We start from the raw sequence: 27,503 nt of genomic DNA on the forward strand, positions 1-27,503 counted from the left end.
GATGCACAGCATGTGAATTCAGAAAATTCTTCAAGCTGCAAAACTACTCCTACTGGTAAGTAACCATTTTGTATTCAAGTCTTACTCTTCTGTGAGATTCTGCAGGGCTTTGTTCTGTCTCTATGTTCATCAATATCAACAAGGAAACGGTGTATCTCTGCAAGAAGAAAAACAAATCTCCATGCACCAATACGCAAGTGGCACCTTCCTGTACTCGAAGGTATCGTCCTGGGATTGCCTCTTTGAATTAAAATCTTTTCCTGACTTCCTGTTAAGGTGGATGGTAAATCTTTCTCTAAAGGTAAATACCCTGAAGACAGAATTTCTTGTCCTTCACTCTCGCCCCATATACCTCTGTCAGACCACTCTGTTTTCCTCTCAAATTATCCTACTTGCTAGGTGATTGGGCTTCCTGGTGAGCTTAGATTACATTGTTACACATTCTAGGGAAATCTAGAAAAACAGCACTCTTGCCATCTTTCCCTCCTTCAGAAATCTACCCCACTTGTCCTAGCCCGTATAGGCAGAGCTAATGTCACATTAATTATTCTAATTGGGCTAACACTGTTTCAGATCAAATAACACTGACCAAATACAAACAGTAAAGTAAAAATAAAATTGTGCCTTGGTTTACTGAAGTCTAGTGTTCATCGGAGCTCAAACTGCAATTTGAAGAACAAGCTATCCATATAATAAGGCTATTTGCTTGAAGCACTCTTAAGTTTTGCAAATCGAATATGGAAAATTTTAAGACTAAACAAAAGAAACCTTTAAAATAGAGGAACTAGCCACTTCCCAGTTGTGTGTTTTTTATACTCAAGAATTCTGTTCTTTGTTGGCAAAGCAACTACCATTTGGTACTCTTTTTTAACTAATCATTATCCAGTATTATGGGTGTCTTTCATAGATTCACATGCCTGAATCATTCCCCTTCGTCGAGACGGGAGTCTCCGGTACATAGAAAAGTAATGTCCTATAGACATATATAGAGAAAAATAGGCCTAAGGGCCTCGCCTTAGTAGCCTATCTATGTCCTTTTGTAAAAAGGACCAAACTCCAGAAGGTAGCCAATCAGCTATCACCTCCCTCTAGAACCTTCCTGTCAGGAGCCTCAGTCTCTCAGATTTTCTACCGCACGTTGTGCTAGGGAGTCTCCACCTGAGTTCTCCTCAGGTTTCCTTGTTTAAACTCTTTTCTTCACAGAAATTGGATATTTTCTTCATAATTCTACCATGGCTGATCAACAGAAGAAGGGTCTCTTCAGAGATTGCTCTTCTTGTGGTAAGAAGAGGCTCCATATTGATGATAAGCATGAAACCTGCTTATACTGTCTTTATCCGGATCATACTCCAAAAGAATGTATAATTTGTCGAACATTCTCTACAAAAACTCTAAAAGACAGAGAAGGACGACTATTACTCTGGTTGAACAGGCTAAAAACCAGAACAACCTGGAGTCTTCAGAGGACGGTGAGATAGCTTCTGTTTCCTCTAAATTATCCTTGAAGAGGCCAAGGGTTGCTTCCCCTAGCCCTACAGACGTTCCTCCTAAAAAGACTGTCAAAAAGTCTTGAGAGGCAAAATCCACAACGTCTGACAAGGAGGTTCCTGCCTTCAGGAAGCCTGCGCCGTCGACGACGACGACTTCGTCGACGCTTTCCTCAGCGCAGAAGAAGACTGTGTCTCCAGTCTGTTTCGACGTCGACGACGACGGCGTCGTCAGCCTTCTCTTCGACGACGACTACTCCATCGTCGACGGCGGGTAAGCCTGTGTCGTCGATTATCCTCATTAAAAAGCCATCGACGGCGATAAGGATTTCGTCGTCTACGTCGACATCAGTGTCGACTACGAAGCCGAAACCGTCGACGCCTACGCCGTCGACATAGAAACTCTCGAAGACATCGACGACGATGAGGACACCGTCGACGAGTGCACCGTCGACGAGTGCACAGTCGACGAATGTGCCGTCAACAAAGGTGCCGTCGACGAAGGTACCGTCGACGAAGACGCCAATGACGACAATTGATATTCAGTCGACGGCGACACCTTCGACGACGTCATCGTCGACACCATGGAAGCAATCGGAGCTGATTTCTCCTTCGTCAGCTGCCATTCAGCCGTCTACGATCCCACCATCGACGACAGGGCCATTAACACCAGCAGACGGTTTGCATCAAACCCTGTAGGAAAAAAGCACACAAAAAAAGTCAATAACACCAGACTTAACGTCTCCCAGTAGGGTGCAAAAGTTGCCCCCAGCTCGCCTACTGCAGGACAAGGAATCAGACGAGGATCTGTACGAACAGGCTACCAGTCCTTCACACCTAATAGTGAAGTGCCAAAGCACTGATGATGAGGGGGATGAAGTGGAATTTACAGAAGAGACTGAACATTCACAAGTCCAGATGCAAGTCATGCCTATGGTATGCCTTCCAGTGTCTATAGTTTCAGACCTGCAGTTCTTGATTCAAGACTACAAACGGCGATTTCCTGAATCGTCCTCTGCTCCATCAATGGGGACAAATTCAGCTACATCTGGACCGACGCCATCTTCATGGCCTAGACCATCACCATTAGTGATCCGTCAGAAAAGAGAGCCAGTGCAGGATATCCCGTCTTCTGACGAGGAAGTTGAAGAACCAGAGGATGGAGAGGTCCGTGATGACCAGTCTGACCATGGAGATGATGAGGACTACATCGCTCCTTCTCCTGCCACACCTGAGCCCACTACCTCAGACTCACCGCCAGTGGACATTGGCGATTTCATAACTTAGTGGAGAGAGCGGCCAAAAGATTCCATATGACAATAGAATCTCATGAAACAGACTGTTTCCTGTATGATTTTAAAGACCCGGTTAAGAAAACAACCAGATCAATTCCTATCATTGACCACATATGGGAGCAGGGAAAACAGCTGATGCAGACACCAGCCTCAGTCTCAGCAGTGGTACCACGGCTGGACAAAAAGTATAAGGCACCAACAACAGCGCCAGCCTGCCTTAATGGTCATCCCAAACCAGATTCTGTGGTTACCCAGGCGGCACAGAAAAATTCTAGCAATCCGTCATCTCCATTGTCAGCTCCACCGGACAAGGAGGGCAGGAAACTGGACAGTATTGGCAAACGCTTTTCCACCATGTCGGCCATGACTGTGAAAGTAGCTAATTCCATTGCGCTACTGGGCCGCTACAACAGGCAATTGTGGGCGGATATTGCTCCGTATATGGCAGAGCTACCAGATACCGTGAAAGAGGAGGTTCTATCACTCCTTAAAGAGGGCCAAACATCAGCATCGGAACGTATTGATTGTGCGATGGATGTTGCAATGACCGGCTTCAGACAGCTGGCAGGGGCTGCGGTCTTGCGAAGGAAGGGGTGGCTTAAAGCTACATCTTTTCGCCAAGAGGTCCAAACTAAGGTACTGGACATGCCTTACGATGGCCAACACCTCTTTGGGGAGAAAATCGACGAGGCCCTACAAACGATCAAGAAAGATACGGACACGGCAAGGGCGCTTGGCACACTACAGTTTAAGAGCCAATCCTTTCGAGGGAGCAGGGGAAGAGGTCAATCCTCTTACAGAGGATCTTGCCAAAACAAATCCACATACTCCTATAATCAAGGCTGATCGCAATACCAACAGCGTCAGCAGCAACAAGGTCGCCAGACTTCGTATGGAAAGTCCAACTACAGGGGAAAAAACCAAAGGAAACCCACTGGTGGACGCCAATGACCTTTTCCAGCAGCCAGTCCGTCCACAATCTCATTTTTTCAAACTTGGAGGAAAACTGACACACTGCCTCGACAATTGGAGATTAATTACAGCAGATCGGTGGATGCTCCAGTTGATCCAATTCGGACATTCATTGGAATTCAAATCAATGCCCCCGACAACTCCTCCTCGCAAAATGCAACACAGGAATTTACGATTACTCCTTCAAGAGGGCTCTTCTATGTTGAAGAAAGGAGCAATAGAACGAGTACCATCAGCTCACAGAGGAAAGGGATTTTATTCCCGCTTCTTTCCGATACAAAAGAAAGGGAAGAAATGGAGGCCCATCTTAGATCTCAGGGCACTCAATGCATTCTTGAAGAGTCAATCGTTCCGCATGGTTACGATCCAGGAGATTCTGGGATTACTAGAGGAAGGGGACTTTATGACGTCTTTAGATCTGCAAGACGCATATTACCACATCCCTATTCACAAAGGCCACAGGAAATTCCTCAGATTCGCAGTGGCGGGTCAACACTATCAATTCTGTGTCCTCCCATTTGGCCTCAAGTCGGCACCTCGGATATTCACCAAGTGCCTCTCTCCAGTGGTGGCTTTCCTACGACAGCATGGACACCAGGTCTTCCCATATCTGGACGACTGGCTGGTGAAAGCACCATCTATGAAAGGCGCAGCCAAGTCCTCCAGCGCCTGTCTCAATCTTTTCCAGCACCTGGGCCTGACGCTCAATCACGAGAAGTCTACTCTACAGCCCTCCCGAGTTCTTACCTTTCTCGGGCCGACATTGGATACGGAATGTTCAAAAGCATTCCCATCTCAGGAGAGAAAGCTGAAGCTTATCACTCTGGCTACCGCAGTAGCATCGAAGAAAACTTTACTGGTCCGAACTTTCAAGTCCCTCTTGGGGATGATGTCCTCGTGTATCCTGCTTATTACCCACTGTCGGCTCAGAATGCGCCCACTGCAGGAGGCCTTGACCAGACAATGGACTCAAAGCACAGGTTCTTTCGAGGATCGCATTGTGATAACTCAACAAATGACCAAGGCCTTACTCTGGTGGAGGTCGCTCAAGAACCTCTCACAAGGGTTTCCATTCCTGCTTCCTGCATCCCCACATGTGGTAACAACAGACGCCTCTCTAGAGGGATGGGGAGCGGTCCTCCAGGAATTGCAGATCAGCGGCAAGTGGACGGACCAGGAAAAGCAGCTCCATATCAACCTCCTAGAGCTGAGGGCAGTTTTTCTAGCTCTGCAGGCTTTCCTACCGCGCATCAAGAACTCCCCCGTGCTCGTCAGGACCGACAACACTACGACGATGCACTACTTGAACAAGCAGGGAGGAACGCGTTCGCTCACACTATCTCGCGAATCGCAGAAAATCTGGAACTGGCTTGTGATCCACAGTATCACGTTAAAAGCGGAGTATGTCCCAGGCAAGAACAACGTCATAGCAGATGCTCTAAGCAGACAGAGATCTATGTCCCACGAATGGGAGCTCGACCAAGAGTTGCTCGATCACATCTTTTCGGAATGGGGACACCGCAGATCGACCTTTTTGCCACCAGGGAGAACGCCAAATGCCGCAACTTCGCAAGTTGGCATCCCCAGTTAAGGTCCCTCGGAAATGCATTTTCCATCGCCTGGCGCAACGTGTTTGCGTACGCCTTTCCGCCTTTCCCTCTGATACCAAGAGTCCTCAGAAAGATGAAGATAGAGCACTGCACTCTGGTTCTAATTGCCCCGTTCTGGCCGAGACAGCATTGGTTCACGGACCTCCATCACCTCTCAGTTCAACCACCAATCCGTCTGTCTCAACATCCATCCCTGCTCACGATGTCCAACGGCCAAGTACAGCACCCGAATCTGAAATCACTCAGGTTATCGGCTTGGCTCCTGAGTACCGAGAGTTCTGCCAGCTAGACATCCCGCAGGAGTGCAAAGATGTCCTCGCGAAGGCAAGAGCGGAGAGCACAAACAAAACCTACTCCTTAAAGTGGAAACGCTTTTGCATCTGGTGTAAGGACAAAAATCTACATCCCTTTCAGGCTACTCCGGAGCAGCTACTACCATACCTGCTACACCTGGCACAGTCGGGCCTTGCGCATGCCTCCATCAGAGTTCATTTGGCGGCGATTTCACGGTATACAAGAACTTCAAAAGGGCCCTCTCTCTGGTCACACAGATTAATAAAACAGTTCCTTAAAGGACTCTACAGAGCCTTTCCTCGGCCACGGAGGTTTCCACCAACATAGCATCTCAATGTGGTCCTCAACCAATTGATGAAACACCCTTTCGAACCCATTCACAGGGCAGACGTCAAATACATCTCCTGGAAAACAGCCCTCCTACTGGCACTGACCTCAGCAAGAAGGGTCAGTGAACTACAGGCTCTTTCCATGCAAAGTCCCTTCATGCAGTTTAAGGAAGACAGAGTGGTTTTAAGAACTAATCCTCGGTTTATTCCTAAAGTCCCGTCGGACTTCCATTTAAATGAGCCTATAGTCCTCCGATCATTCTTCCCAAATCCTAGCACTGCAGCTGAAAGAACCCTGCACTCTTTGGACCTGAAGAGGTGTCTTAAATTTTACCTTGACAAGACAAAACACTTCAGGAAAACTAATCAGCTATTCATCGCTTTTAGTAGACCAAGGAAAGGCATGCCGCTTTCCAAACAAAGTATTTCAAGATTGATATCTTAGGCAATTGCCTTTTGCCACGACAGAGCCGGACAGCCATTGCACTCCAAAGTAAGAGCTCATTCTACAAGAGCTGTGTCCACATCGGCTGCACTGTTCGCTGGGGTGCCAATACTGGACATTTGCAGAGCGGCGACATGGAAGTCGCCGCATACCTTCACCAGGCACTACTGCCTGGATACGGAACTGATGCAGGATGCAGCAGTGGGCCATGCTGTGCTTCGCCATCTGTTCCAATGAGGTGAGCCTTCCTCCTTCCCACCATCCTTCGCTGGTATGCACATTTATTTACTTATTTCTTGTTATTTATTGATGGCTCATAGTCGGATGATATGTATTGTGTACAGACTGGTGTATGCTGTTCCATCAGACATGTGCATAATGTATTGCTTGCTACTCTGATTCAGGCATGTGAATCTATGAAAGACACCCATAATACTGGATAAGAAATGCGTTACTTACCCGTAACTGCAGTTATCCAGTATTGGTGTTTTTCATAGATTCTCATGCAACCCTCCCGCCTCCCCTGGAAGGACTCACTTATCTCTCTAACAGTATTACGCCTACCTAGCTTGGTGCGTACGAAAATCTGAGAGACTGAAGCTCCTGACAGGAAGGTTCTAGAGGGAGGTGATAGCTGATTGGCTACCTTCTGGAGTTTGGTCCTTTTTACAAAAGGACATAGATAGGCTACTAAGGCGAGGCCCGTAGGCCTATTTTTCTATATATATGTCTATAGGACATTACTTTTCTATGTACCGGAGACTCCCATCTCGCCGACGGGGAATGATTCAGGCATGTGAATCTATGAAAGACACCAATACTGGATAACTGCAGTTACAGGTAAGTAACGCATTTCTTCTTCCCATTCATCGACACAGTAAATCATCTTATCATGATTCAAAGACTGAGGGAGCTGGGTGTAGCGGGGACTGCCTTTAAGTGGTTCCAGTCCTTTCTCTCTGATAGATCCTTTGCGGTGTTTGAAGAGGATGTTCTTTCGAAACAGATTCCTCTGCAGTATGGCGTCCCCCAGGGATCTTCATTAAGCCCTACCATGTTCAATATCTACATGAGGTCCCTTGCGGACGTTGTGCTTCCCTGGGGGGTCCAGCTGGTCACCTACGCTGATGACACCCAGTTGGTGGTGTCCCTCAGCCGACATGATACTAGTGTCATGAACCTTACCTCTTGTCTGATCAAAGTATCTGTATGGATGGATTCATCTTTTCTCAGACTCAATGGTTCCAAGACGGAAATTATGATGCTAGGACACGGGCCCCTATGAATTTAGACCCCTGGTGGCCTAGCTGTCTTGCCCCTCCCCCTCTACCAAAGAAACAAATGAAGAGTCTGGGCGTATGGTTGGACCCTAATCTTAGCTTCTCAGTACAATCGCGTAAAGTTGCTGCTACCTGTTGTGGTCTGATTAGATTGATAAGGAAGATTCTGCCTCTCCTTCCTTTTGAAGCTAGACGTCTGTTGGTTCAAGCCCTTATTTTATCGTGGCTAGATTATGCCAATGCGATTTACCTGGGCGCACCTCAGGGAACTATTAAGATTCTACAGATCGTCCAGAATTGTGCCGCCCGACTTCTAATGAATGTGCCAAAGTGGAACTCTAAGTCAGCACTTTGTCAGTTGCACTGGCTCCCAGTGCAGCAAATGATCTGGTTTACGGCCATGTGCACTGTTCATAAGTCCATTACCGACAACGGACCACCTCTGATTCAGCCTATGCTGCAATTATATCAGGTTTCCCGGACACTTAGATCTAACAATAAAAAACTTCTAACAATCCCTAGGATTAAACGGGCAAGGATGGGTGGCCGACGTTTTTCTCTTCACGCTGCAACATTTTGTAACCAGCTCTCTGACTCTATTCGTCTTGAACCTAACTATCTCTATTTCAGGAAACAGCTGAAAACCTTTCTTTTTCCTTGATCAGAGAAGAATGATTAGGTGTCACAAATGCGCTGCAATGCCTTTGGGTAGCCATGCGCTATATAAATGCGTATTCATATCTACTCTCTCAAAATTGATCCATCTTCTCCAATTTGTCAATGGTAGCACGCTTGTTCTTGGGGTCTCTCCGTCATTAATAAATGTAAATCCTTTTTCCCCTTAGTAATCCTTTTCCTCCTCAAATTAATAATCTTGAGATATAAGCATTGATAACGCCATTTTACTAATTGTCAACTCGTCACTGCTCTTTGGTATAGTTCCCTTTGAACTAAAATAAGTATCTGATAGAGACTTCTAGCCACACATTCCTTACCTTAGACTTATTCCCAGGCATCAGTCTGGATCTGAAAGTTTTTCATCAACATGTCCCCCTGCACGCAGGTAGGTGGAGTCATTCGCCGCAGTGTGACGTCTGTGTCGGTTGTTACGTATGCAGTGCCTATGTAGGCACCACCTGAGCTCGCTGACGTCCGTTCTTTTCTTTTCGTGCCAATCAGCACAGATCCGGAGAGAGATACCCCCAGCCCTTTTTTGACTGACCTTTTTCGACTCTTTGTCAAAGTTTTTGGGGATCCTTACCTGGTGTTGCAGGGATGTCCATTAGGAAATCTGGCTTCAGGCCCTGTGGCACCTGTCACCCACAGATGTCAGTCCCTTACCTGCATCCTGTTTCCTCCTGGTGTCTTGACCGTGACCACAACGTGATGACTGCCGCGCCATGCACCCCACGTCTTTGAGGGAGTGATCTCTCAAGCTCCTTGCCGCTGACGTGCCAGGCCATGACAGTCTCAATCCGAGTCAATAGGAAGGTCCTGGGATTGGTCACAGACCCATTGATCTTAGTAGAATTAGTCCGGACGTTCGGGTAAGTCCCACAATAAAAATAAAGTTAACATTTGAAGAGGTCTTCAACATCACTCCGTCCGTCAAAGTCATCTAACGAGAAAAAGGAGCGTCATCATTCAGGACCTGGAAAGGTGCGAAAAAAACTGACATCAGTGTGCTGGGATGGAACCTATATAGGCTCCGCGCACATCACCTCAGGCGTGGACAATGTCACTCGGAGCCGAACAGCGCCTCCTACCGGCCCACAGGGGTATTACCAAAAGTTTCTGGGTCTAATCTGACACCTGGGGAACATTCGGAGGTAAGGAATCTGCGGCTAGATAGTCTCTACTAGATAAGGCATTATCGAAGGTAAGTAACTTGTTCTTCAGCGTAGGTCCTGGAAGCAGACGTTCAGGTCGCAATGGGCATCTCAGAGGAAGTTTCCACCACACACCGTAGCCACAATGCTGTATGCCCCACAGATGTCATATGTACGTAGCTGCACCATGTTAGAAGGCAACACGGATATTACTGACAGATGCTGTACCAAAAGCATAATTTACATACAGCGGACAATTACTCCAAATAAGACATTCCATTAAAATAAAGGACATATGGTACACCGTAGTCAGAGTTTTCATACTGTCTCCTCAATAGGCACACCCACTGCATTAGAAACAAACCAAGAATTGTTGTCTGAATAATGTTTTACTGCTATTTTGTTTGTGTCTAATTGCTAAATTATTGTCTTGTCTTCAGGTGAAAAGCAGGCCTCGACGCACATTAGCCTGGATCAGGAGTATGACTATGAATCTTCACAGCAATGGAGAGAACTTGAAGAGCAAGTTGTCACTGTAGTTAATAAAGGAATAATACCACCTAATTTTCAGCCCACACAGTACTGCTTGAGTAGTTATTCGGATAACTCTAGATTTCCACTTGCTGTGGTTCAAGGTAAAGTATTGACAATCCGGGGATTATCTTGTTTCAAACAGTTGCCTGAATCTGGAAAAAGTTGCTCAATATGCTGGCATAAGAAATTTGAGTTTATGAAGTGCTCAATTTTTTTATTTTTTTTAGCACCGTGCTTTTATAGAGGGGCAATGTATTACAGATGAGTAGTGTGATTTTTACAATGATTAGTCCTATTACTGCAATACAGAAATGTTTTGCTGACTTCTAGATGCCTTCCTTGTAGTGGATGGAGAAGTAAATGCCCATATATTAAAATTAATTTAAACTCTAAGCATTTCTAAAAAGGCTTTTAAGTATGGTGCTGTAACATGAATGCACAACCACATAATACTGGGAAGTATAAACAAAGCAGCACATATTAAGAATCTAGAAAGAACGGGACGTCAGTAGTCTAGATTGTACATCACATCACAACATAACACATGCTATCACCCTGCACAGTTTGTAAAGGAGATATGCAGTTTCTTGGGTGCCCGAAGCTACCAGCCTCTGGGTCACGTCCCATAAAACATGGTTAAACCTAAGCAGTGCTCTGGTTCCCAAGGAGAAGATAAGAACACTAAGAAAGAAAGAAAAAGAAAGAAGAGAAACTAGAAAAAAATAAAATTAAAGAAAAACTTGGAATCACTAATATACATTTCTGCATGCTCTCCACGGTACATTTCTAAAATGGTTATATTTGACGAGTGGAGTAGGTGGAGATTATTCATCATTTGTGGTCTATAGCTTATACAGCGAAAAAGAACAAGGATTAGGGAAGGCGGGTCAGCGGTGAAAGTCCTAGATGTCTCTCACAGAAATTTGTAGCCACCTGTATGGATGGCGGAAGTCAAAAAAGGAATAACCGGGGTGGAATGGGAAGAATGGAATAAAAGGGGAGACCAGACGAAGAAAGCCGGGGCGGAGATAAAAACACCCTCTCAGATCATGTGCAGGATATGTCACCACTGAACAATGGTATCGATTTATGACCTGTAAGATATGTCAGAGCGATATGCGTTTGGGTAAAGTTCATAGGTAGCAATATATGAGATTGGAAAGGGTGTGGTTAACAAGGGTTACCATTTGAAGATGACAACGTTGTAGCTCTTTGCAGTTGTGCAAGAGTAGACAGAATTGATTCGAGATTCTCAACTACTACAGCCGCTTCACCCTCAATAAACTCTGTAAAAATTGCTGCCCTCCTCTACCCCTCACACACGGGTCTGTCCCCGCATATTTACTGTATTATTTCATACAACTGCTTGGGTATTCAGTTGTGCATCAATTTTCAACAGTTTGAGAGTATATCCAGGTTGCCACCGTTGGTTAGATCATAGGATTCTTACTCTGTGATGTCTGTGTTTTATAATTCTACAGCACCTGCAGGTTTTTTCCCCCATTTATGATTTTGTTTTCTATATGGACCCAGTGCGATGGGACCATCTATCAATTTAGGCCACATATACACTAGCTGTGATAACTGGAGTGCTGTATAGTAGTGTTCAATACAGGCCAGACCCACCTCACCACATCTTCTATGAGCTATTATTTGACAAATTTTCAGCTTTTTCTTAATTTTACCCCAAGTAAAGACCTTAATTCCTTTGTCAGTCGATTGTAAGTGCAAGGTGCTGACAGACAGCAGTAACCTAATGTAAAGCGAGGAGCCACTACCATCTTCTCTGTCTATATTGCACCTCTTAGTGATCTATTCAGCTTTGACCACTTTTCATAATGCATACTGGTTTTAATTATGATTTGATTTAGATAACCTGGGATGATTCTTTCAAGATCCCTTCTCCTAACATATATCCCCAAGTATTTAAGCTTGTCTGGTTTACATTGGAACCTTAGTTTGCTGCAGCGTACTTCAATCTGGTGGTCGACATGGGTAAGGCCACATTCTTGTGCCAATTGACTTTGTAACCTGATATAGCTGAAAAGTCTGTTATAGCTGACATAGGTCTGGAAGGGAGCTATTTTAATCAGTAATTGTGAGCAGTATATTGTTCGCAATAAATACAAATCTTGAAGGGTGTGCTGGTGTAGGGACATGCATCACCTTGTGCAATTCATGTATAGCTGTTGCAGGGGTTCCTAGGCGAACTTGAATAACAAAGGTGACTATGGACATCCCTGGCGTTTCCCTCTATCAGTCGGGAAGAGGTCGGATGAGAAACCTCTTTAGTTAACCTGAGCGGAGGGGGTGTCGTAGCAATAACGTTAGCCCAAAGTCCAGTCTCCGGAGAGTGTGATCTTATCAAATCGATCATATCAAATGCGATCTAATCAATGCCTTCTCTGCTTCAAGTGATTGGGCTAATTTCTCTTTCTAAGAGTCCTTGGACAGCAAAGGAGGTGGCCAGAGTACTTATGTGGTTTTGGGACGCTCTTCCACAGTCAAATCCTACCTGAGTATTATGCATGAGCTATGAAATACCTTTGTTAGGTTGTTGGCCAAAATCCCCACCAGGATCTTGATATCTTCATTCAGTAGGGAAATCGGATGATAACTATTACATTGTATTGGGTCTGTCCCAGGATTCAGGAAGACTTTGATCAATGCTTTATTGGAATGGGATGCAATATACTGTCTTTATTTTTGCTTTTTTGTAAGCTTCATAAAACCGGTCCACTACCTCTTTCAGGACTCATTTGGAAAGTTCTCCTGGGAAGCCATCCTCCCCAGCGGGTTGATTATTTGAAAGGTCAGAAATTGCTTGTGCTATTTCATCCTCAGTAATTTCCCAATCTAAAAGCTCCATACTCTCCTCATTGAGCTGTGGCTGTGTCAGGCGAGCAAAGAACCTTTCCTGAAATTTCCTGTCCCTCACTAATTAAGAGTTGTAGAGACTTTTTTAGTATTCTGCGAACGTTGCAACAATCTCCTATGGCCATCTGACCAGGCGACTCACACTGTTGCAAACTGCACAAATAGCAGTCATCGCTTCTCTCTGCCTACTTTGGATGTCCAGTAATGTGCCCGCTTCATCACCTTTTTCAGAGTTGAAAGTTTTAAGCTTATACACAGTAAATTTTGCTCTGGATGTGTATAGAGTTTTAAGATCCATTTTCTCCCACTGTAATCTAGGACTACTCAAGTTTTGATCTGCGGCATATATCTGAAAGAAACAGTGAGTTATAGATTCCTTACCTTAGATTTACCCCCAGGCGTCAGACTGGATCCAGAAAGTTTTTCTTCAGCCGTACCCCTGCGCGTCATCATCGCGTAGTGGTCACTGGGATGACATCGCGGTAGCTACATAGACTCCGCCCTCGCGCGCTGACTTCAGTTCTTTCTTTTTCCGCGCCAGCAAGTGCAGATCCGGAGAGAGCGGTACATCCAGTCACTTTTTGGTGGACTTTTTTGAGACTTTTGAGTTTTTGAGTCTCCGCTTTCGACCTGGTGGAACACGCACTGCTCTGGCCTACACTACTTGCCATGGGCGCCCCGCCCGAAATCATTCACCTCTTGGCCAGAATGTACAGTAGCCTTTCAAGTAAGGTCAGATTCGGAACAGATGGCGAATGCACCCCCTTTTTTAAAGTTGGCAGAGGGATTCGACAAGGGTGCGTGCTAGCCCCCCTTTTATTTTCCCTTTTTATTAATCAGGTTGACCAATTTTTACAAGAATCTCACGCCGATGCACCTATTATTAATGGAAAGCAAATACCCGTCCTTTTATATGCGGACGACGCGGTCCTGATCTCCAGGACCGCAAATGGGTTGCAAAGGCTAATTGAGAAATTTCATAATTTTATCCTTGGCAGAAAGCTTAAAATCAACAAAGGCAAAACAATGACCATGACCTGTGGAAAGAAAACGAAGAAAAACAAAACATTCTTTTTAGATGGGGATAAACTCGAGGCTGTCCAATACTTTTGTTACCTAGGTATCATCTTCTCAGGCGATGGGAGATGGGTAAACGAACAATCAAGTGTTGACCTGAAAATGACCAGAAATGTTAACTGTATTTTCAGATTCGCCTCAAAACTAGGGGGCCGTAGAATCCGAGAGATGATCTCCATTTATAATTCTAGGTGTTTGTCCTCTGCTCTATATGGAGCAGGGATATGGGGATATAATTCCCAGATTGGCCTGTCCATTCAGCAGGAGGAAAACAGGTACCTAAAACGACTATTATGCCTCCCTGCTTCGGCCTCAAATGAGATTACCCATAGAGAGTTAGGCATAAATCATGTTATAGATTTAGTTGCATTACGCCCCCTGTCCCTATGGCGGTCCATATGGGTTAAAGAAGAAACCAAGTTTACCCAGGATTTAATCATTGATTGCATCAAACTTGACTGTCACTCCAAAATCCCCTGGCTAAAACACATTCAATTTTGGTATAAGACCCTTTTTGGCCAGGACATTTTTAAAGACTTGCTAACAGAATCAGTTTTAACAAAGCGTGACCTCAAATTGATTTACCTGGACCATGCAAAAGGGATTAGAATAAAGGAGTATGCAACACAAAGTACGTTCAAACTATATATGGATTTCAATCTTAGTACAGGTCTTTCCTCCTACCTCACATTTATCAGTATTAATTCCCATCGCTTTGTTCTAGCCCGTCTGAGGTTGGGAATAGTTCACCACCTTGTGGCCTTCCCCACAGTAAAAAAACCCGGAACATGTTTGTGTCCATGCGATGGGAAATCCAAACAGAGCACCTGCCACTTTTTACTTTTTTGTAATTTTTATACTGGTTTTAGAAAGTTTTATCTGAAGCAATTATTTTTAGATTACAATACGTGCAATTCTAGAGCCGCAATGCAACTGATATTTTATTTGGCTTCTCCGGATGTGTGTTATCGTGTGGCCACTTACATTCTAAAATGTATGTGGCAAAGAAAATCTATAATAATATGACCTTTCCCTCCCGAATATCCCCTAGACTGTTACATTTTAAATAGTACTTGTCCTTGCACTAGCGTTTTTTGCACAAATCTCTATTTGTTACAAATTGCTGCTATAACATGTATAGTGACCTAACAGCTCTGCACTTTATATTTATTTGGCATGGCATGTCCATTAGCACTTTATGTATATATCAGGTTCTCTGAACTTCTGCACTTTACATCTGCACTTTTGCACTTATTTTTGTATAAAAATTGCTGCTAGAATATACAGAGTAACTATAACTAACTGTTATATTTTAAGTGGTACCTGACTTTTGCACTGGCTTTTTTGCACTAGCGCTTTTGCACAGACCTTTAATGTATATAAAATGCTGCTATTACGTCTATAGGGACAAAATGATCTTTTGCACTTTGTACTTATTTGATATGTTAACAGTATTTTATGCATATAATAGGCTGTCCGAAATCTTTTTCCCTTGTATAATAACTGCTGCTAAAATATACAGGATGACCACATTTAATTTTGCTCCCAAAATGTGATATCCCTGTACTAATTGAACCAAAACAAGAATGGTATGGACATTGTCGTTATTTTTCTTTTTAAACTGTTTCACTATCTAATTGACATAAATATGAATCTGAAACTGTATTTATGTGCTGCTACATGGTTGTACTTGTACAAACCGAATAAAGCATTTTGAAACGAAACGAGTCTCACATCGAGTCCTGGTGCACGAGGGATGCCAGGCTTCAAAGCATGCCGTTCCTGTACCCAACTGATGTCAGTGACTGATCTGCACTGCATGTGCCTCTACTGCCTGGAGCACGACCATGCCTCGACCGCCGTACCATGGCCCGAAGTCTTTGTGGGAGCGGTCCCGAAAGCTCCTCGAGGCCCGGTAGTCTGCTCTGAGTCGCTCAAGGTCCTAGTCGCGTGGGAGGTTGAGGGACCGATCGCTCCTCTTCTAAGTCTTGGCACTCGGGGTCAGGTAAGTTTAAGCACAAAAAGAAGTTGAAGAAGCATTGTCACTCTTCGACTTTCCCAATCAGTTGGCCGACGCCACAAAGTGTGCAGGTGATGCCTCTCCCGCGACTTCAGCCTTCCCTCCCTTCCCGGGACCAGGAGAGACCCCTGCCTAGCTGCTTCAGTTTTACAAAGTGATGCATGCCACCTTTGGACAGCCTGAGTACGCCGGCGTGCCTGTGGACACGGCTGGGGGCCCTAGGCCATGTAAGCGGGCGGCTTTGGCCTCAGCACCGCAGGGCCCCCTTGGATCCAGGCCTGGATCCGGATCAGCTCCCGTCGACCTCGTTACACCTACACCTCCGCCGGCGCCCACTCCACCAGGACCACATCGGCAGCCGACGCCGGCTGGACCCCCAGCCGGCGTTGACCCCGGCTTCTGCCCCGATGTGGACACGGAGCCAGACAGGGGTCGACCAACGCCTGATCCAGCGCCAATGGGTACTTTTGCCCCTGTGTTCCACTCTGGCCATTTTCAGCCACATTGGCAGCCAGAGGAGGGTGAGGAAGAGTAGGAGGGGTTTGGTGACTCTTTAACAAACCAGTTGGAATATGATCCGGACTGGACAGAGTAGGGGATACCTTTGGTCTGGATACCTTCCCAGACCTAGGCATGTTGTCTCCTCCTACCGTGGCTACGGAGTAGGGTGCGTCATACGCAGCGGTGTCCATTTGGAGCCCCTGCTGCTGTTCAATGAAGCCCTAACACATCCTATTGGGCACCTGGTCCAGGCCCAACACAGGGGCTCCTGTGTATAGGATGATTGCCTGACCCCACTGTCCGTCCCCAGGTGACCCCACTTTCCTCTCCCAACACCCCACCCCTGAGAGCTTGGTGGTCCAAACCTCTACATCCAGAGGCGCCTTCCCTACCGCTCCACCTGATAGGGAATCCAAAAAGCTGGACCAACTTGGGAAGATGTTTTCCTCCTCTAGCTTGGTACTGCGGTCGGTAAACACTGCATGTCTGTTGAGCCGTTATTCCCACTCTGTGTGGGATATGGTGGCGCAAGTGCTGCCTCAGTGCCCAGAGGGGGCTCGGTACGTGCTCTCCCTTGCAGTTGCCGTGGGGAGAGACGCAGCAAAGTTTACCATCCGGTGTGGGCTGGCTACCGCCAACACACTTGGCAGGACGATTTCCACGTCATTAGCCCTTCGATGCAACGCCTGGTTGCATTCGACTAGTTTTTCCGGGGATGTCCAATCCACCCTTATGGACATGCCCTTTGATGGCTGTCGCCTTTTTGGCATCAAGGCAGACAGTGCGCTAGCGCGCTTTAAGGACTCTCGGGCTACGGCTAGGTACTTAGGCCTCTCTAGCACGCGCCCTGTGCAGTCTGCCTTTCGCCACTTTTGTGGCTCCGGAAAGGGGTGCCCCACTATGTCCCGCCCAGAGCCACAGACCGGCGCAAGCTGTTCCGCCCCAGCGCGGCCAGGGACGTGGAAAACACCGGTGTGGTTCTGGGGGCCAGCGGGCGGGCCAGTCCACCACAGCCCCCTCTGCATCAGCCTCCATACCCTCCTAGTCTGACCTTCCAGGGCCACCAACCGCCAGTGGGTGGGAGGATCCGCCATCACTTCCCCCACTGGCGCACCATGACGTCAGACAGCAGATACTCAGAAGGGGCTACTCCCTCCCCTTTGAGACTACCCCACACTACCCCTCTCTCCACGCCACCTCAGTACCATCATATGTCGGAGGATCAACCGGCCCTTCTCCAACAGGTCAACTGTGCAGATAAGGGGTTCCAGTCTTCCCCAGGCTGTTTTCTACCACTTCCAGACTACGGCCGACCTGCATTTACTGGGGTTTTCCATCAACGTGCCGAAGTCACACCTGACCCCCTCTCAGAAGCTCCTCTTATTCGGAGCGGTTCTGGACACAACGCCGTTTCGGGTTTATCCTCCCAAACGGCGAGTCCGGGATATTCGGGCTATGATTCTGATCTTTCAGCCTCTAACCTGGGTTTCGGTCAGGATGACCCTGAGGCTGCTGGTCCTCATGGCCTCCTGCATCCTGCTGGTCGATCATGCCAGGTGGCATATACGGGCTCTGCAGTGGGACCTGAAGTTCCACTGTGTGCAGCATCAAGGGAATCTGTCCGATTGCGTCCAGATCTCGGAGGGCACTGCACGACATTTGCAGTCGTGGCTGACGAACCAGGATTGGGTCAACGGCAGATCCCTCTCCCTTCCCCAACCAGAACACACAGTGGTGACAGACTCATCCCTTCTGCATGGGAGAGGCGGAGATCAGAGGCCTCTGGTCTCCGGTGGAGTCCGGGCTCCACATCAACCTTCTGGAGCTTCGGGCGATTCGTCTTGCACTCAAAGCATTCCTTCCCTCTGTCCGGGGATGAGTAGTGCAGGTGTTCACGGACAACACCGCCGCCATGTGATACTGCAACAAACAGGGTGGGTGGGTTTGTGGATCCTATGGCATTGGGCCCTCCGCCTCTGGACGTGGCTTGAACATTTGAGCATATCCCTGGTGATTCAACACCTGGCAGGTTCACTGAACGCCAGGGCGGACAAACTCAGGTGCATGATTGATCATGAATGATGTCTTCACTCGGAGGTGGTGCAAGGTCTCTTTCAACAGTGGGGAGAGCCTTGGATAGATCTATTCCACCGAAGAGAACGTGCAGTTAGTAATTCTGCGCATTGGAATTTCCAATGCGGTACTTGCGAGGCAATGCTTTTCGTCGCAAGTGGAGTTGCGGTCTTCTATATGCCTTTCCGCCTATACCACTTCTGCCCGGAGTGCTGAAGAAGATCAAGCGCGGCCGGGCCCTAGTCATTTTTGTAGCTCCGGATTGGGCACGAAGAGTCTGGTATCCCGAGATGCTCAATATGGCCATCGATCCTCCGATTCAACTGCCTCTTCGGGAGGATCTTCTGTCGCAGCAGCAGGGGATGGGCCTCAACCGAACCTGTCCATCCTCCACTTCCTTGCGTGGAGATTGAGCGGTGGCAGTTGCCGTTGTTTGGCCTGCCGAAGTCTGTAATGTAATCTTGGTAGCCAGGCTTCCCTCCACTAAGACGGTATACGCCTGCAGACTGAATACATTTGTGGCATGGTGCACAGCAAAAGCTGTGGATCCCCTTGCTGCCCCTCTTTCTGAGGTTCTCTTGTTCCCCCTATCTTTGGCCGAGCAGGGCTCTGATCTGGGCACTCTTAAGGGCTACCTCTCGGCCATTTCAGCCTTCCTCAGGCTCCAGGATCTGCCTTCTCTTTTCAAGTCCCTTGTTGTAACTAGATTTCTTAAGGGCATTACTCATCTGTTTCCTCCTGTTCCCTTCGTAATGCCTCAGTGGGACTTGAACTTTGTTCTGACATATCTTATGTGTGCTCCCTTTGAGCCACTGCATAACTGTCCTCTCAGACTTCTCACTTTGAAAACTGCCTATCCGGTGGCCATCATCTCTGCGCAGAGTGAGTGAGCTACAAGCTCTTTCTTCCAAATCTCCCATTCTGGCTGTTCATCTGGACAAGGTCGTCCTCAGAACTCGACCTTCCTTTCTTCCAAAGGTGGTCACTTCTTTTCATATTGGCCAAACCATCACTTTGCCCATCTTCTTTCCGCCTCTGCACCCTTCAAAAGAGGAAGAGAGGCTCCACCGTCTGGATCCAAAACGTGCGCTCTCCAACTTGGATCGCACCAAACAACTGCGGGTGGACGACCAGCTCTTTGTTGGTTACGCGTGATCTAATAAAGGTCAGGCCGTGCACAAACGGACCATCTCCAGGTGGGTCGTTAAGTCCTGCTATTTTTTAGCAAAGAAAGGAGCCTCCAGTGGGGCTGCCCGCCCATTCCACCAGGGCGACGGCAGCTACTACTGCTTTGAGACAAGGAGTCCCCCTAAATGACATCTGTCGGGCAGCTACGTGGGCATCGCTGCACACATTTACCAAGCCCTACTGCCTGGACAGCCAAATCCAGAGAGACGGCTTATTTGGCTGTTTTGTTCTCCAGGACTTTCTAGTGTGAACTTAGTTCGCAGATCCACCTCCGTGGTTGGTATTGCTGGTGTGTCTATTCTAAGTAAAGGAATCTATAACTGTTTCTTTCAGATGAACAAGTTACTTACCTTCGGTAGCGATATATCTGTAAGAAACATAGGTTAGTTATAGATTCCTTACTGCCCCACCCATCCTCCCCGTTCTGCGAACTGACTTCTAGGGTTAAGGACTTCCTTTCAGGGCCCTAGTTTTGTGCACCAGTGGTCAGTGTCTTGCATGGCTCTTTGCTTCTGGCATGGAAAGTCGTGTACAGAACTGACGACATCGTGCGAGTGCGGCGTCTATGTAGCTACCGCATCGTCATCACGGCGACTACGACGCAAATGCCGGACACAGATTTGAGCGACGCCACCTTCCAACGCGCAGGGGTACTGCTGATGAAAAACTTTCAGGATCCAGTCTGACACCTGGGGGATAATTCTAAGCTGAGCAATCTAGAACTAACCTATGTTTTTTACAGATATATTGTTACTGAAGGTAAGTAACTTGTTCTTCTGCAATATGCATTTAATGTCCTTTTCCAGTTCTAGTTGTCATTTCATTCTTTGGCTAATGGTCAACTCTGAGTCAGTAATGACCTGTCCACATATCGTGGCTTTAGCTGCCATCCATAGAACTTATGCTGAGCCCCCTTAGCCTTTGTTTTCCTTTAACCCTTTTGCTGCTAGGCTTTTTCCCCTTCTAATGCTAAGACCTTTTTTGCTATTAAGGGTAGTTTGCTCTTAGGCCTCTATACCTTTTTTCTTCATAAAATATCCATACCAAATTTGTGTTCTGTTTTTTCCAACATCCTGCGGAAACTAAAAATCGCAGGGTTTGTGGATTCCCCTAGAGGGGACTGAGAAAATAGCCAATATGTAGCTACATTTTGTTTTTGGGGGAACAATTGAAAAAAAGTGCTCCGCAGAGATGTCTGCCTCAGCCCACTCTTTAAAAAAAAAAAAAATGGTATCAACAAAAGGTTCACTGTGTTAAAGTACCCATCTTCCCAGCTCTCAGTGACATGCAGAGCTAAATCAGAAAAACATTTGTACCACAGTTTTGCCATTTTTCAAAGAGGTAGCCAATTTTTCCTAATTTTCGTTCTTTCAACCTACTTTCAGTTTGTGGTGGAAACAGATGTGAAACCCATGGATGATACCAGAAAGCTATACATTTCTGAGAAATAGAGACACTTCTGAATTCAGCAAGGGATCATTTGTGTAGATCCCTTAAGGTTTTCCAGAAGAAACTAACTATTGAAAAATAATAGAAAAGAAATTGCCATTTGTAGCAACGTTTCCATCTTGTCACAAAGGCTGATTTACAAAAGCCTGTGTGACAAAAGGGAACTTGGAAAACAAGCAAATCGGCACATTTTTCAAATCTGGGGTGTCCAGGGTTGGGTGACTTGTGTGGGTCTAACTAGGTGTTTTACCCAGAATCTCTTGGAAAATTTATTTTCCTCCCATTTAAGTTTTGTAATCTGCGGGGAGTAATACATTTCCTACCACTATGGAGGTGAATTGATTGTGTTTACCCAAAATCTACCCCAAGGGTCCAGAAGCTACTAGACACCAGGGGAAAAATAGATCCATAAATGTAAAAATAGGGTGGGGCTGCTTACCCATGCATCATGCCTTGCCCCAAATCCAGAACAGGCACAACAGTTTTTCTGACCCCTGGGGGCAGATTGAGGATAAATACCCTCCAATCCCTGGGGGGGGGGGAGGAGGTGAGGGCAGAATGGCTGTTTGGGTGATTTTGCAGGGTTGGGGCTAGGTCAAATGCCTGGGTGGGATGCCCCATTGCCAGGGGTGCTTATTCCACCCCCCTTCAAAAAAAGATAGTCCCTGCTATCTACTGGGTGGATACCTACTTTGAATTCTCTACTTTCCAATGAAATCTCCTCCCCTTTTTGGATGGGGTTAAGATATGTCCGTGAGCATCGATGTAAGTGAAAGTAAATGAGCAGATCAGTTAATTTTACTTTCACTCTCTCTGTAATGAGGTTAGTGCCGCATCTGCACCAAACGTCATTGCACAGAAAAAATAACTGCCTCGGTTGCTGGGTAAGCTCTTCCCCAGCAGCTGAGGCTGAAAATATCAATAGGAAATCCTTCTCTTTCTTGCACCACGAGGATTTCCTGCCTATAGTGGCAAGGCGTGCTGAAGCCGTCCACAACACATAAGCTCTTCTGTGGTGGATGGCTCCCGCACCATCCTCAGCATGGAAAAGGTTACAAATTGACGATATGACCAAGGAGCCTACAACATTCGCTCCCTGATGCACAAGCAATATGCGCACAGTGCACACTTTCCGCTGCGGACGTCTACCATGTAGCCTGGGATTGTCTGGAACTAAGGCCCTTTTGGGAGGGAGTGGGTCAAATCCTATCCGCGGTCTTGGGCCACCACCTGGAGTTGACACCTTGGATTGCGCTATTTGGGCTGATAGAGGCAGTAGGAAGCCCTAGAGCAGAATGTTTGTTCCTGGGATGGCTTGCCTGGTTTGGTTGCCAAACAGGATGTGGCTTGTTCATGGAAACAACAGAAACCGCCAACGATTAGGAATTGGCATGCAGGGGTGAATTGGTGTGCCCACCAGGAGAAGTCACACTTTGAAGCTCATGACTGTCCTAAGAAGCATGAACGTATATTGGGAAATAGTGTGGTTATTATGGTCTATTGATCTGATACTACAATGTTATATAATATTGATGCTTGGGTTGATGCTATGTCACGAATGTTTGTCGATCTTACCTTGCATTGTGCGATGCTGTGTCTTGCCGCAAAACTTTTCAATAAAGTTGGCTAAAAATGTTTACAAATTTGACCATATAAAACTTTAGTAAAGCCTTTTCACCGGTAATCTTTTCGAGTGAAACATTAAGACGCCAGGGTTTTCTCACTGGTTTATTCATATTTCAGTAGAAATGGAGGCGGACAGGTGTCACAATCCAGCGTTAAGGGCATTACTAATTGGAAAGTCAGGTGATAGTCAATTCTCGAGTAGGTTCCATGTACAGCAGAGAAGTAAGAGCTTTCCCTCTCAGTGGGATGCAAGATCCACCAAATATCCTGCTGCCCAATGGTCTTGTATAATGTCTTTGAGCTATACCCTGTCTTTATTTTTGTCCACACTGTTCAGCCCTGTCCTGTCTATCACTGGGTAAGGAGCTAGGCTGCAGTCACCCCCGAAGTCATGTATGTTGTTTCTAGCTTAGCTATAATTTGTTTGAGGATGAAGCATAATTTGTTCCTGTTTGGGGCATAAATGGAACCCAAACTGACCACCATGTTGCTAAGTTGTAGCATGGCAAAGCCATAATGCCCCTCTTTGTCCAACCAATTCTGTAACACTGTTCCTGACAGGATTTTTGTACCAAGATTTCCACTGGCCTCTTCTTTGAGCTAGTATGAGAGGTGTTAACAGTGGCTCTCACCTGCGGTTATCTACAACTACGGACCCAATCCATCTTGAGTTTTTCTTCCTCAGGTTGTGTCAAATCGGTTAGAGGTTAAGTAAGATAAGGTGTTCTTCCTTTTGATGGAGTTAGCCCATTAACATTTAGGGAGACACATTTCTGGTTTTGGGGTGCAATGTTGGAAGTATTGGAGGAATGTGAGGGCCTGATTACAGGAGCCTCACTTATTCCCCTCAGATCGTCTCCCACCACCTGCCCGCCATTTACATAGAAAGAATCTAAGCTGCCTAAACACTGTGTACAGTGGATGAGGTTGTGGAAGTATTTACAACCACTAATATTAATTCAAATGTCTCAAGCTGGATATTAACTAGTAGCGGACCACAATAGGGCATCTTTCTCGGTCTTGAGAGGCAGGTTTGTGGCCGGTGTGAGGGGGTTATTCAGGTATAGCACATGCACGGTGGTATGACCACTAAGCAGGGTCTGTGAGACTTGGCAGTGTAAGGCAAGGACACATCCATGACAAACTTCTGATTACAACACTCCTGGGAAAACTGCCATTGGATGTCCATTACTAAACAGGGAACTTTGTAAGAAAAGGATTATACCTAAAGTATAACAATCTAGTAAACTCAAAGTGACTGATAACAATATAGAATAATGAACAGGTGAAAGTAGTCATAATTGAGATCGGAGTATAATTATAATCCACATATTGTAATGTTCAACCTAAACTCATCTGTTTCTGCTAATAGATAATGAAGCGTCGGGTACCAGGTTCCAACTCGGTGGTCTTTAGGGCGATCTGAAGTTATCATGTAATTTTTCTTGTGTGATTTCTTTTACAGTCCTGATCACTTTAGACATTCCTGCATACTGTGGAGATGATGGGGCTGTTTCTCACCCAATTGCGAGTTGCCAACTTCCTTCAGGTTGTGGTATCGTAGCCATGTTGAGGTCCTCTAAACTGTCTAGGAACCGTTCAGATGATCCCCGGGTGCCTTGTAGTCTCTGGATTTCCCATTAGCAGTCCCCCACGTCGTCACTGGTTTCAGGCCATACTTAATATCCCATTTCTTGAGCATGGGTCTCGTGGACAATAAAGATTTCCTCTTCACATTGTATTTTGCTGAGATATTGGAACTTTGTGGCTCTCTATAGTATATGAACCCTGCTTAAGTGCTACTTCTAAAACGTTCCCTACCTGTTCCTGCGTTTAAGGTGCATTATGTCCGGATTAGCCATGGCATTGATATTTCTCCCAGTCTGCTTGTGCCTCTCTCCTTGCTGCCTTTCATTGTGTAGTCAATTAATGCTCGCACATGAGACGGACGCCCAAAACGCTTTCAGCTCTACACCTTACGGCTAAGGTGGTGGTTCCATGCGTCAGTCTCTGTCATGTGAGTCCCCTGTAGGAGGCAGCTGACAGTCCCTTACTGCTCACTCTGTGCAGGTGCGGCGCAGGTCATAGCTGTTTACACAGCTCCATGGCTTGCGGCCTAGGCTGTGTTCAGACCGGGAGACTCCATCATGTGTTGACCCTTACAGCCTGCAGGAGGGGACGCAGGCAGTCCAAAAGTGCCAGTTCCCTTCTTCTGGGGTTTTTAGGGCACTTCCATCTTGGATATATGATTCCGCGCCAGGCTGTGTTCTCTCCCACAACCTTGCAAAGCCTTAGACGAAAGCAGTCATCTTTCTCTGTGGCCTGACTACACTCCAGATCATTCACTTAAATAACATCTTTACGCAATCAATCAATCTGCTGCACCCACTCCTGCTTTTTTAAGAATGGCTTATATACTCACCTGTAAGAGTGCACCAAGCAACAATTTTCAGTAGATCGAATGATGACCTTTCCCTCTTTTATCAGAGAATCGTCAAGCTGTTGATGAAGGGGCTGTTCAGTTCGATGGCTGCTGATACCATGGGAGCTGAATACTGTCCTTTGCTTGCTATGGTTGCCGCCCCTTGAAAGTATTCATAAAGAGGAACGCAAACATCTTTCTTAGAAGAAATCTCTTCATTTGGTATTAACAAATAGTGAGCCTTTCTAGTGTTGCACCAACTATAAAGTCACCTTGAGCACTGATTTGAAATTCATACACAAAATGCCCTGGGTCTGTTCTTCTATGTTCCTTTTTTTATTCATTAACATCAGCAGAAAAAACACAGCTCTCAGTAGATGTGTGTAAATGCCTCGACATTTATAAAGATAGAACTAATGACATAAGAATAATCAATCATCTCTTCATGTCCTTTGGGCATCCGGACAGAGTCTGACCCTGTCTAAGTAGGTTATTGCTCCCTGACTCTGAGCCTGCATCACGTTTTGCTTTAGCAAAGCGAAGCATTTCCCTAGGAGGAATGGCTGGTTTTCATTCCATAGGAAGCTTTGTACCACTACCAGGGCAATGAAGTGGAGAATGTGGTATACATTTACTATTTCCCAGATATGAATGAAGCAGCAGATTCTTCAGTGGGTCAAGCAGTACTGCACAACTTGAGGTAAGACTGCTTCCTGCTTATTAATGGTAATGGTTTATGATATAGTTTGCTATTCATATGCAAACTTGATTCTATGAAAGATCCAGTGCTGGAGAAGAAATTAGTTAGTTACCTGTAACACAAGTTCTCAGGTGCTGGTCTCCTCCATAGATTCACATGCAGCCCCCCCCCCCCCCTTCCCAGTTGGAGGTGCAGTCCTTTTTGAAAATCTTTCACACTTGTGCTATGAAGTCTTCGCTATAGTGACTGGTAGAGAAAGTACAGAGCTCCACACCACCCTACTAAATAAGCACAATTATTCGACCTATGGCTATTTTAGCACTGTTCATTGCTATACTAGAAGTGGCAACAGGGAATTAATCAAGCATGTGCATCCATGAGAGGCACCACTCCTGGGAAAAACTGGGGTTGCTGATATGTAATTAATACATTCAAAGTTTTCCCTAGAGTACCCTAGGCTCCAGAGAAGTGATCAGACTTTGTGTAACATCTTTGGACTCCCAGCATGTAACCCAAGCACAAATAAGTTGTGGATTTCCAGAAATTATAAGACCACTGTACAGCTTGGTGTGAGTAGGTTTCATTTATTTAACTAAATCAGAATTTTAGATTGGCAGAATGGTCACTTGATTGAATTAATACCTGATAATCATTTCAGTAGAGTAATTTTATCATATGAAAAATATAACGTTTTTAACTATCACATCTTTCACAGAACCAATAACTGTTGAAGTGGCCTTCAGAAACCCGTTGAAGGTTTCACTCCTGTTGACGGATTTGTCACTTCTTTGGAAATTCCAACCAAAGGACTTCAGTCGCCAACATAACGGTGAACCAAGGGAGCCCATAAGCAACGAGAAGGATTCTTTTCCAAAGGTACATATTGGTGGATGAGTGACCGTGTTCTAATTTCTTCAGGACCCAGTATCCGTAACATTTATCTTGGGTTCCTAGAAGTGATTAACTTTGTTTGTATACTATACAGCACACCAAAGTGCGTGCAATACACTTTTCTGGTTGAAGTGGGGCTGTAGTGCCAAATGTCAGTTATATTTGCATTTTTCTCTTTGTATTGCCCAGTTAGATTTTAGAAACAATTGTCTTCTCTTTTTTCTCGCATTACTTTGTACAAACCGTTGGGTAAGCTTTTCTTGAGACAGCACTGCTTCATTACTCTAGTTGTGTACTAAAATTTACAGCATATTTTCCCCACCACATAACACCTTGACCATTTCTCATAAATTATGCCATACTATACCTTGTGGTATGTGAATAAACTATCTTGCGTGTATTTTGTGCTTTTATTTGATTTTATTATATCTGATAGAGACTTCTAGCTGCAGATTCCTTACCTTTGAATTTCCCAGGTGTCCGGCTGGATCTGGAAACTTTTGCTGAGAAATTCCCCTTGCGCGCATCTGTTATGAGGCCGCTGTAACTATATAGGCGCCAACCAGGTGCGCAGATGTCAGTTATTTTCTTTCAGCACCAGTTT

At 45.9% G+C, this 27,503-nt stretch overlaps 1 protein-coding gene across 4 annotated transcripts in view; it reads left to right on the forward strand.

The window, feature by feature from the left end:
• TRAPPC8 (trafficking protein particle complex subunit 8) overlaps positions 1 to 27,503 on the forward strand; it is a 1,467,367-nt gene that overhangs the window by 938,012 nt on the left and 501,852 nt on the right. For all 4 annotated transcript variants that reach the window (XM_078687367.1, XM_078687364.1, XM_078687365.1 and 1 more), the window contains 2 exons: positions 9,982 to 10,176; positions 26,724 to 26,884. In XM_078687367.1, coding sequence (XP_078543493.1) covers positions 9,982 to 10,176; positions 26,724 to 26,884 — 356 coding nt within the window. The remainder of the gene's footprint in view (positions 1 to 9,981; positions 10,177 to 26,723; positions 26,885 to 27,503) is intronic.

This window comes from Lissotriton helveticus, chromosome 4_1 (genome assembly GCF_964261635.1).
Source record: "Lissotriton helveticus chromosome 4_1, aLisHel1.1, whole genome shotgun sequence".
In the NCBI taxonomy this organism is placed as follows: Eukaryota; Metazoa; Chordata; class Amphibia; order Caudata; family Salamandridae; genus Lissotriton; species Lissotriton helveticus.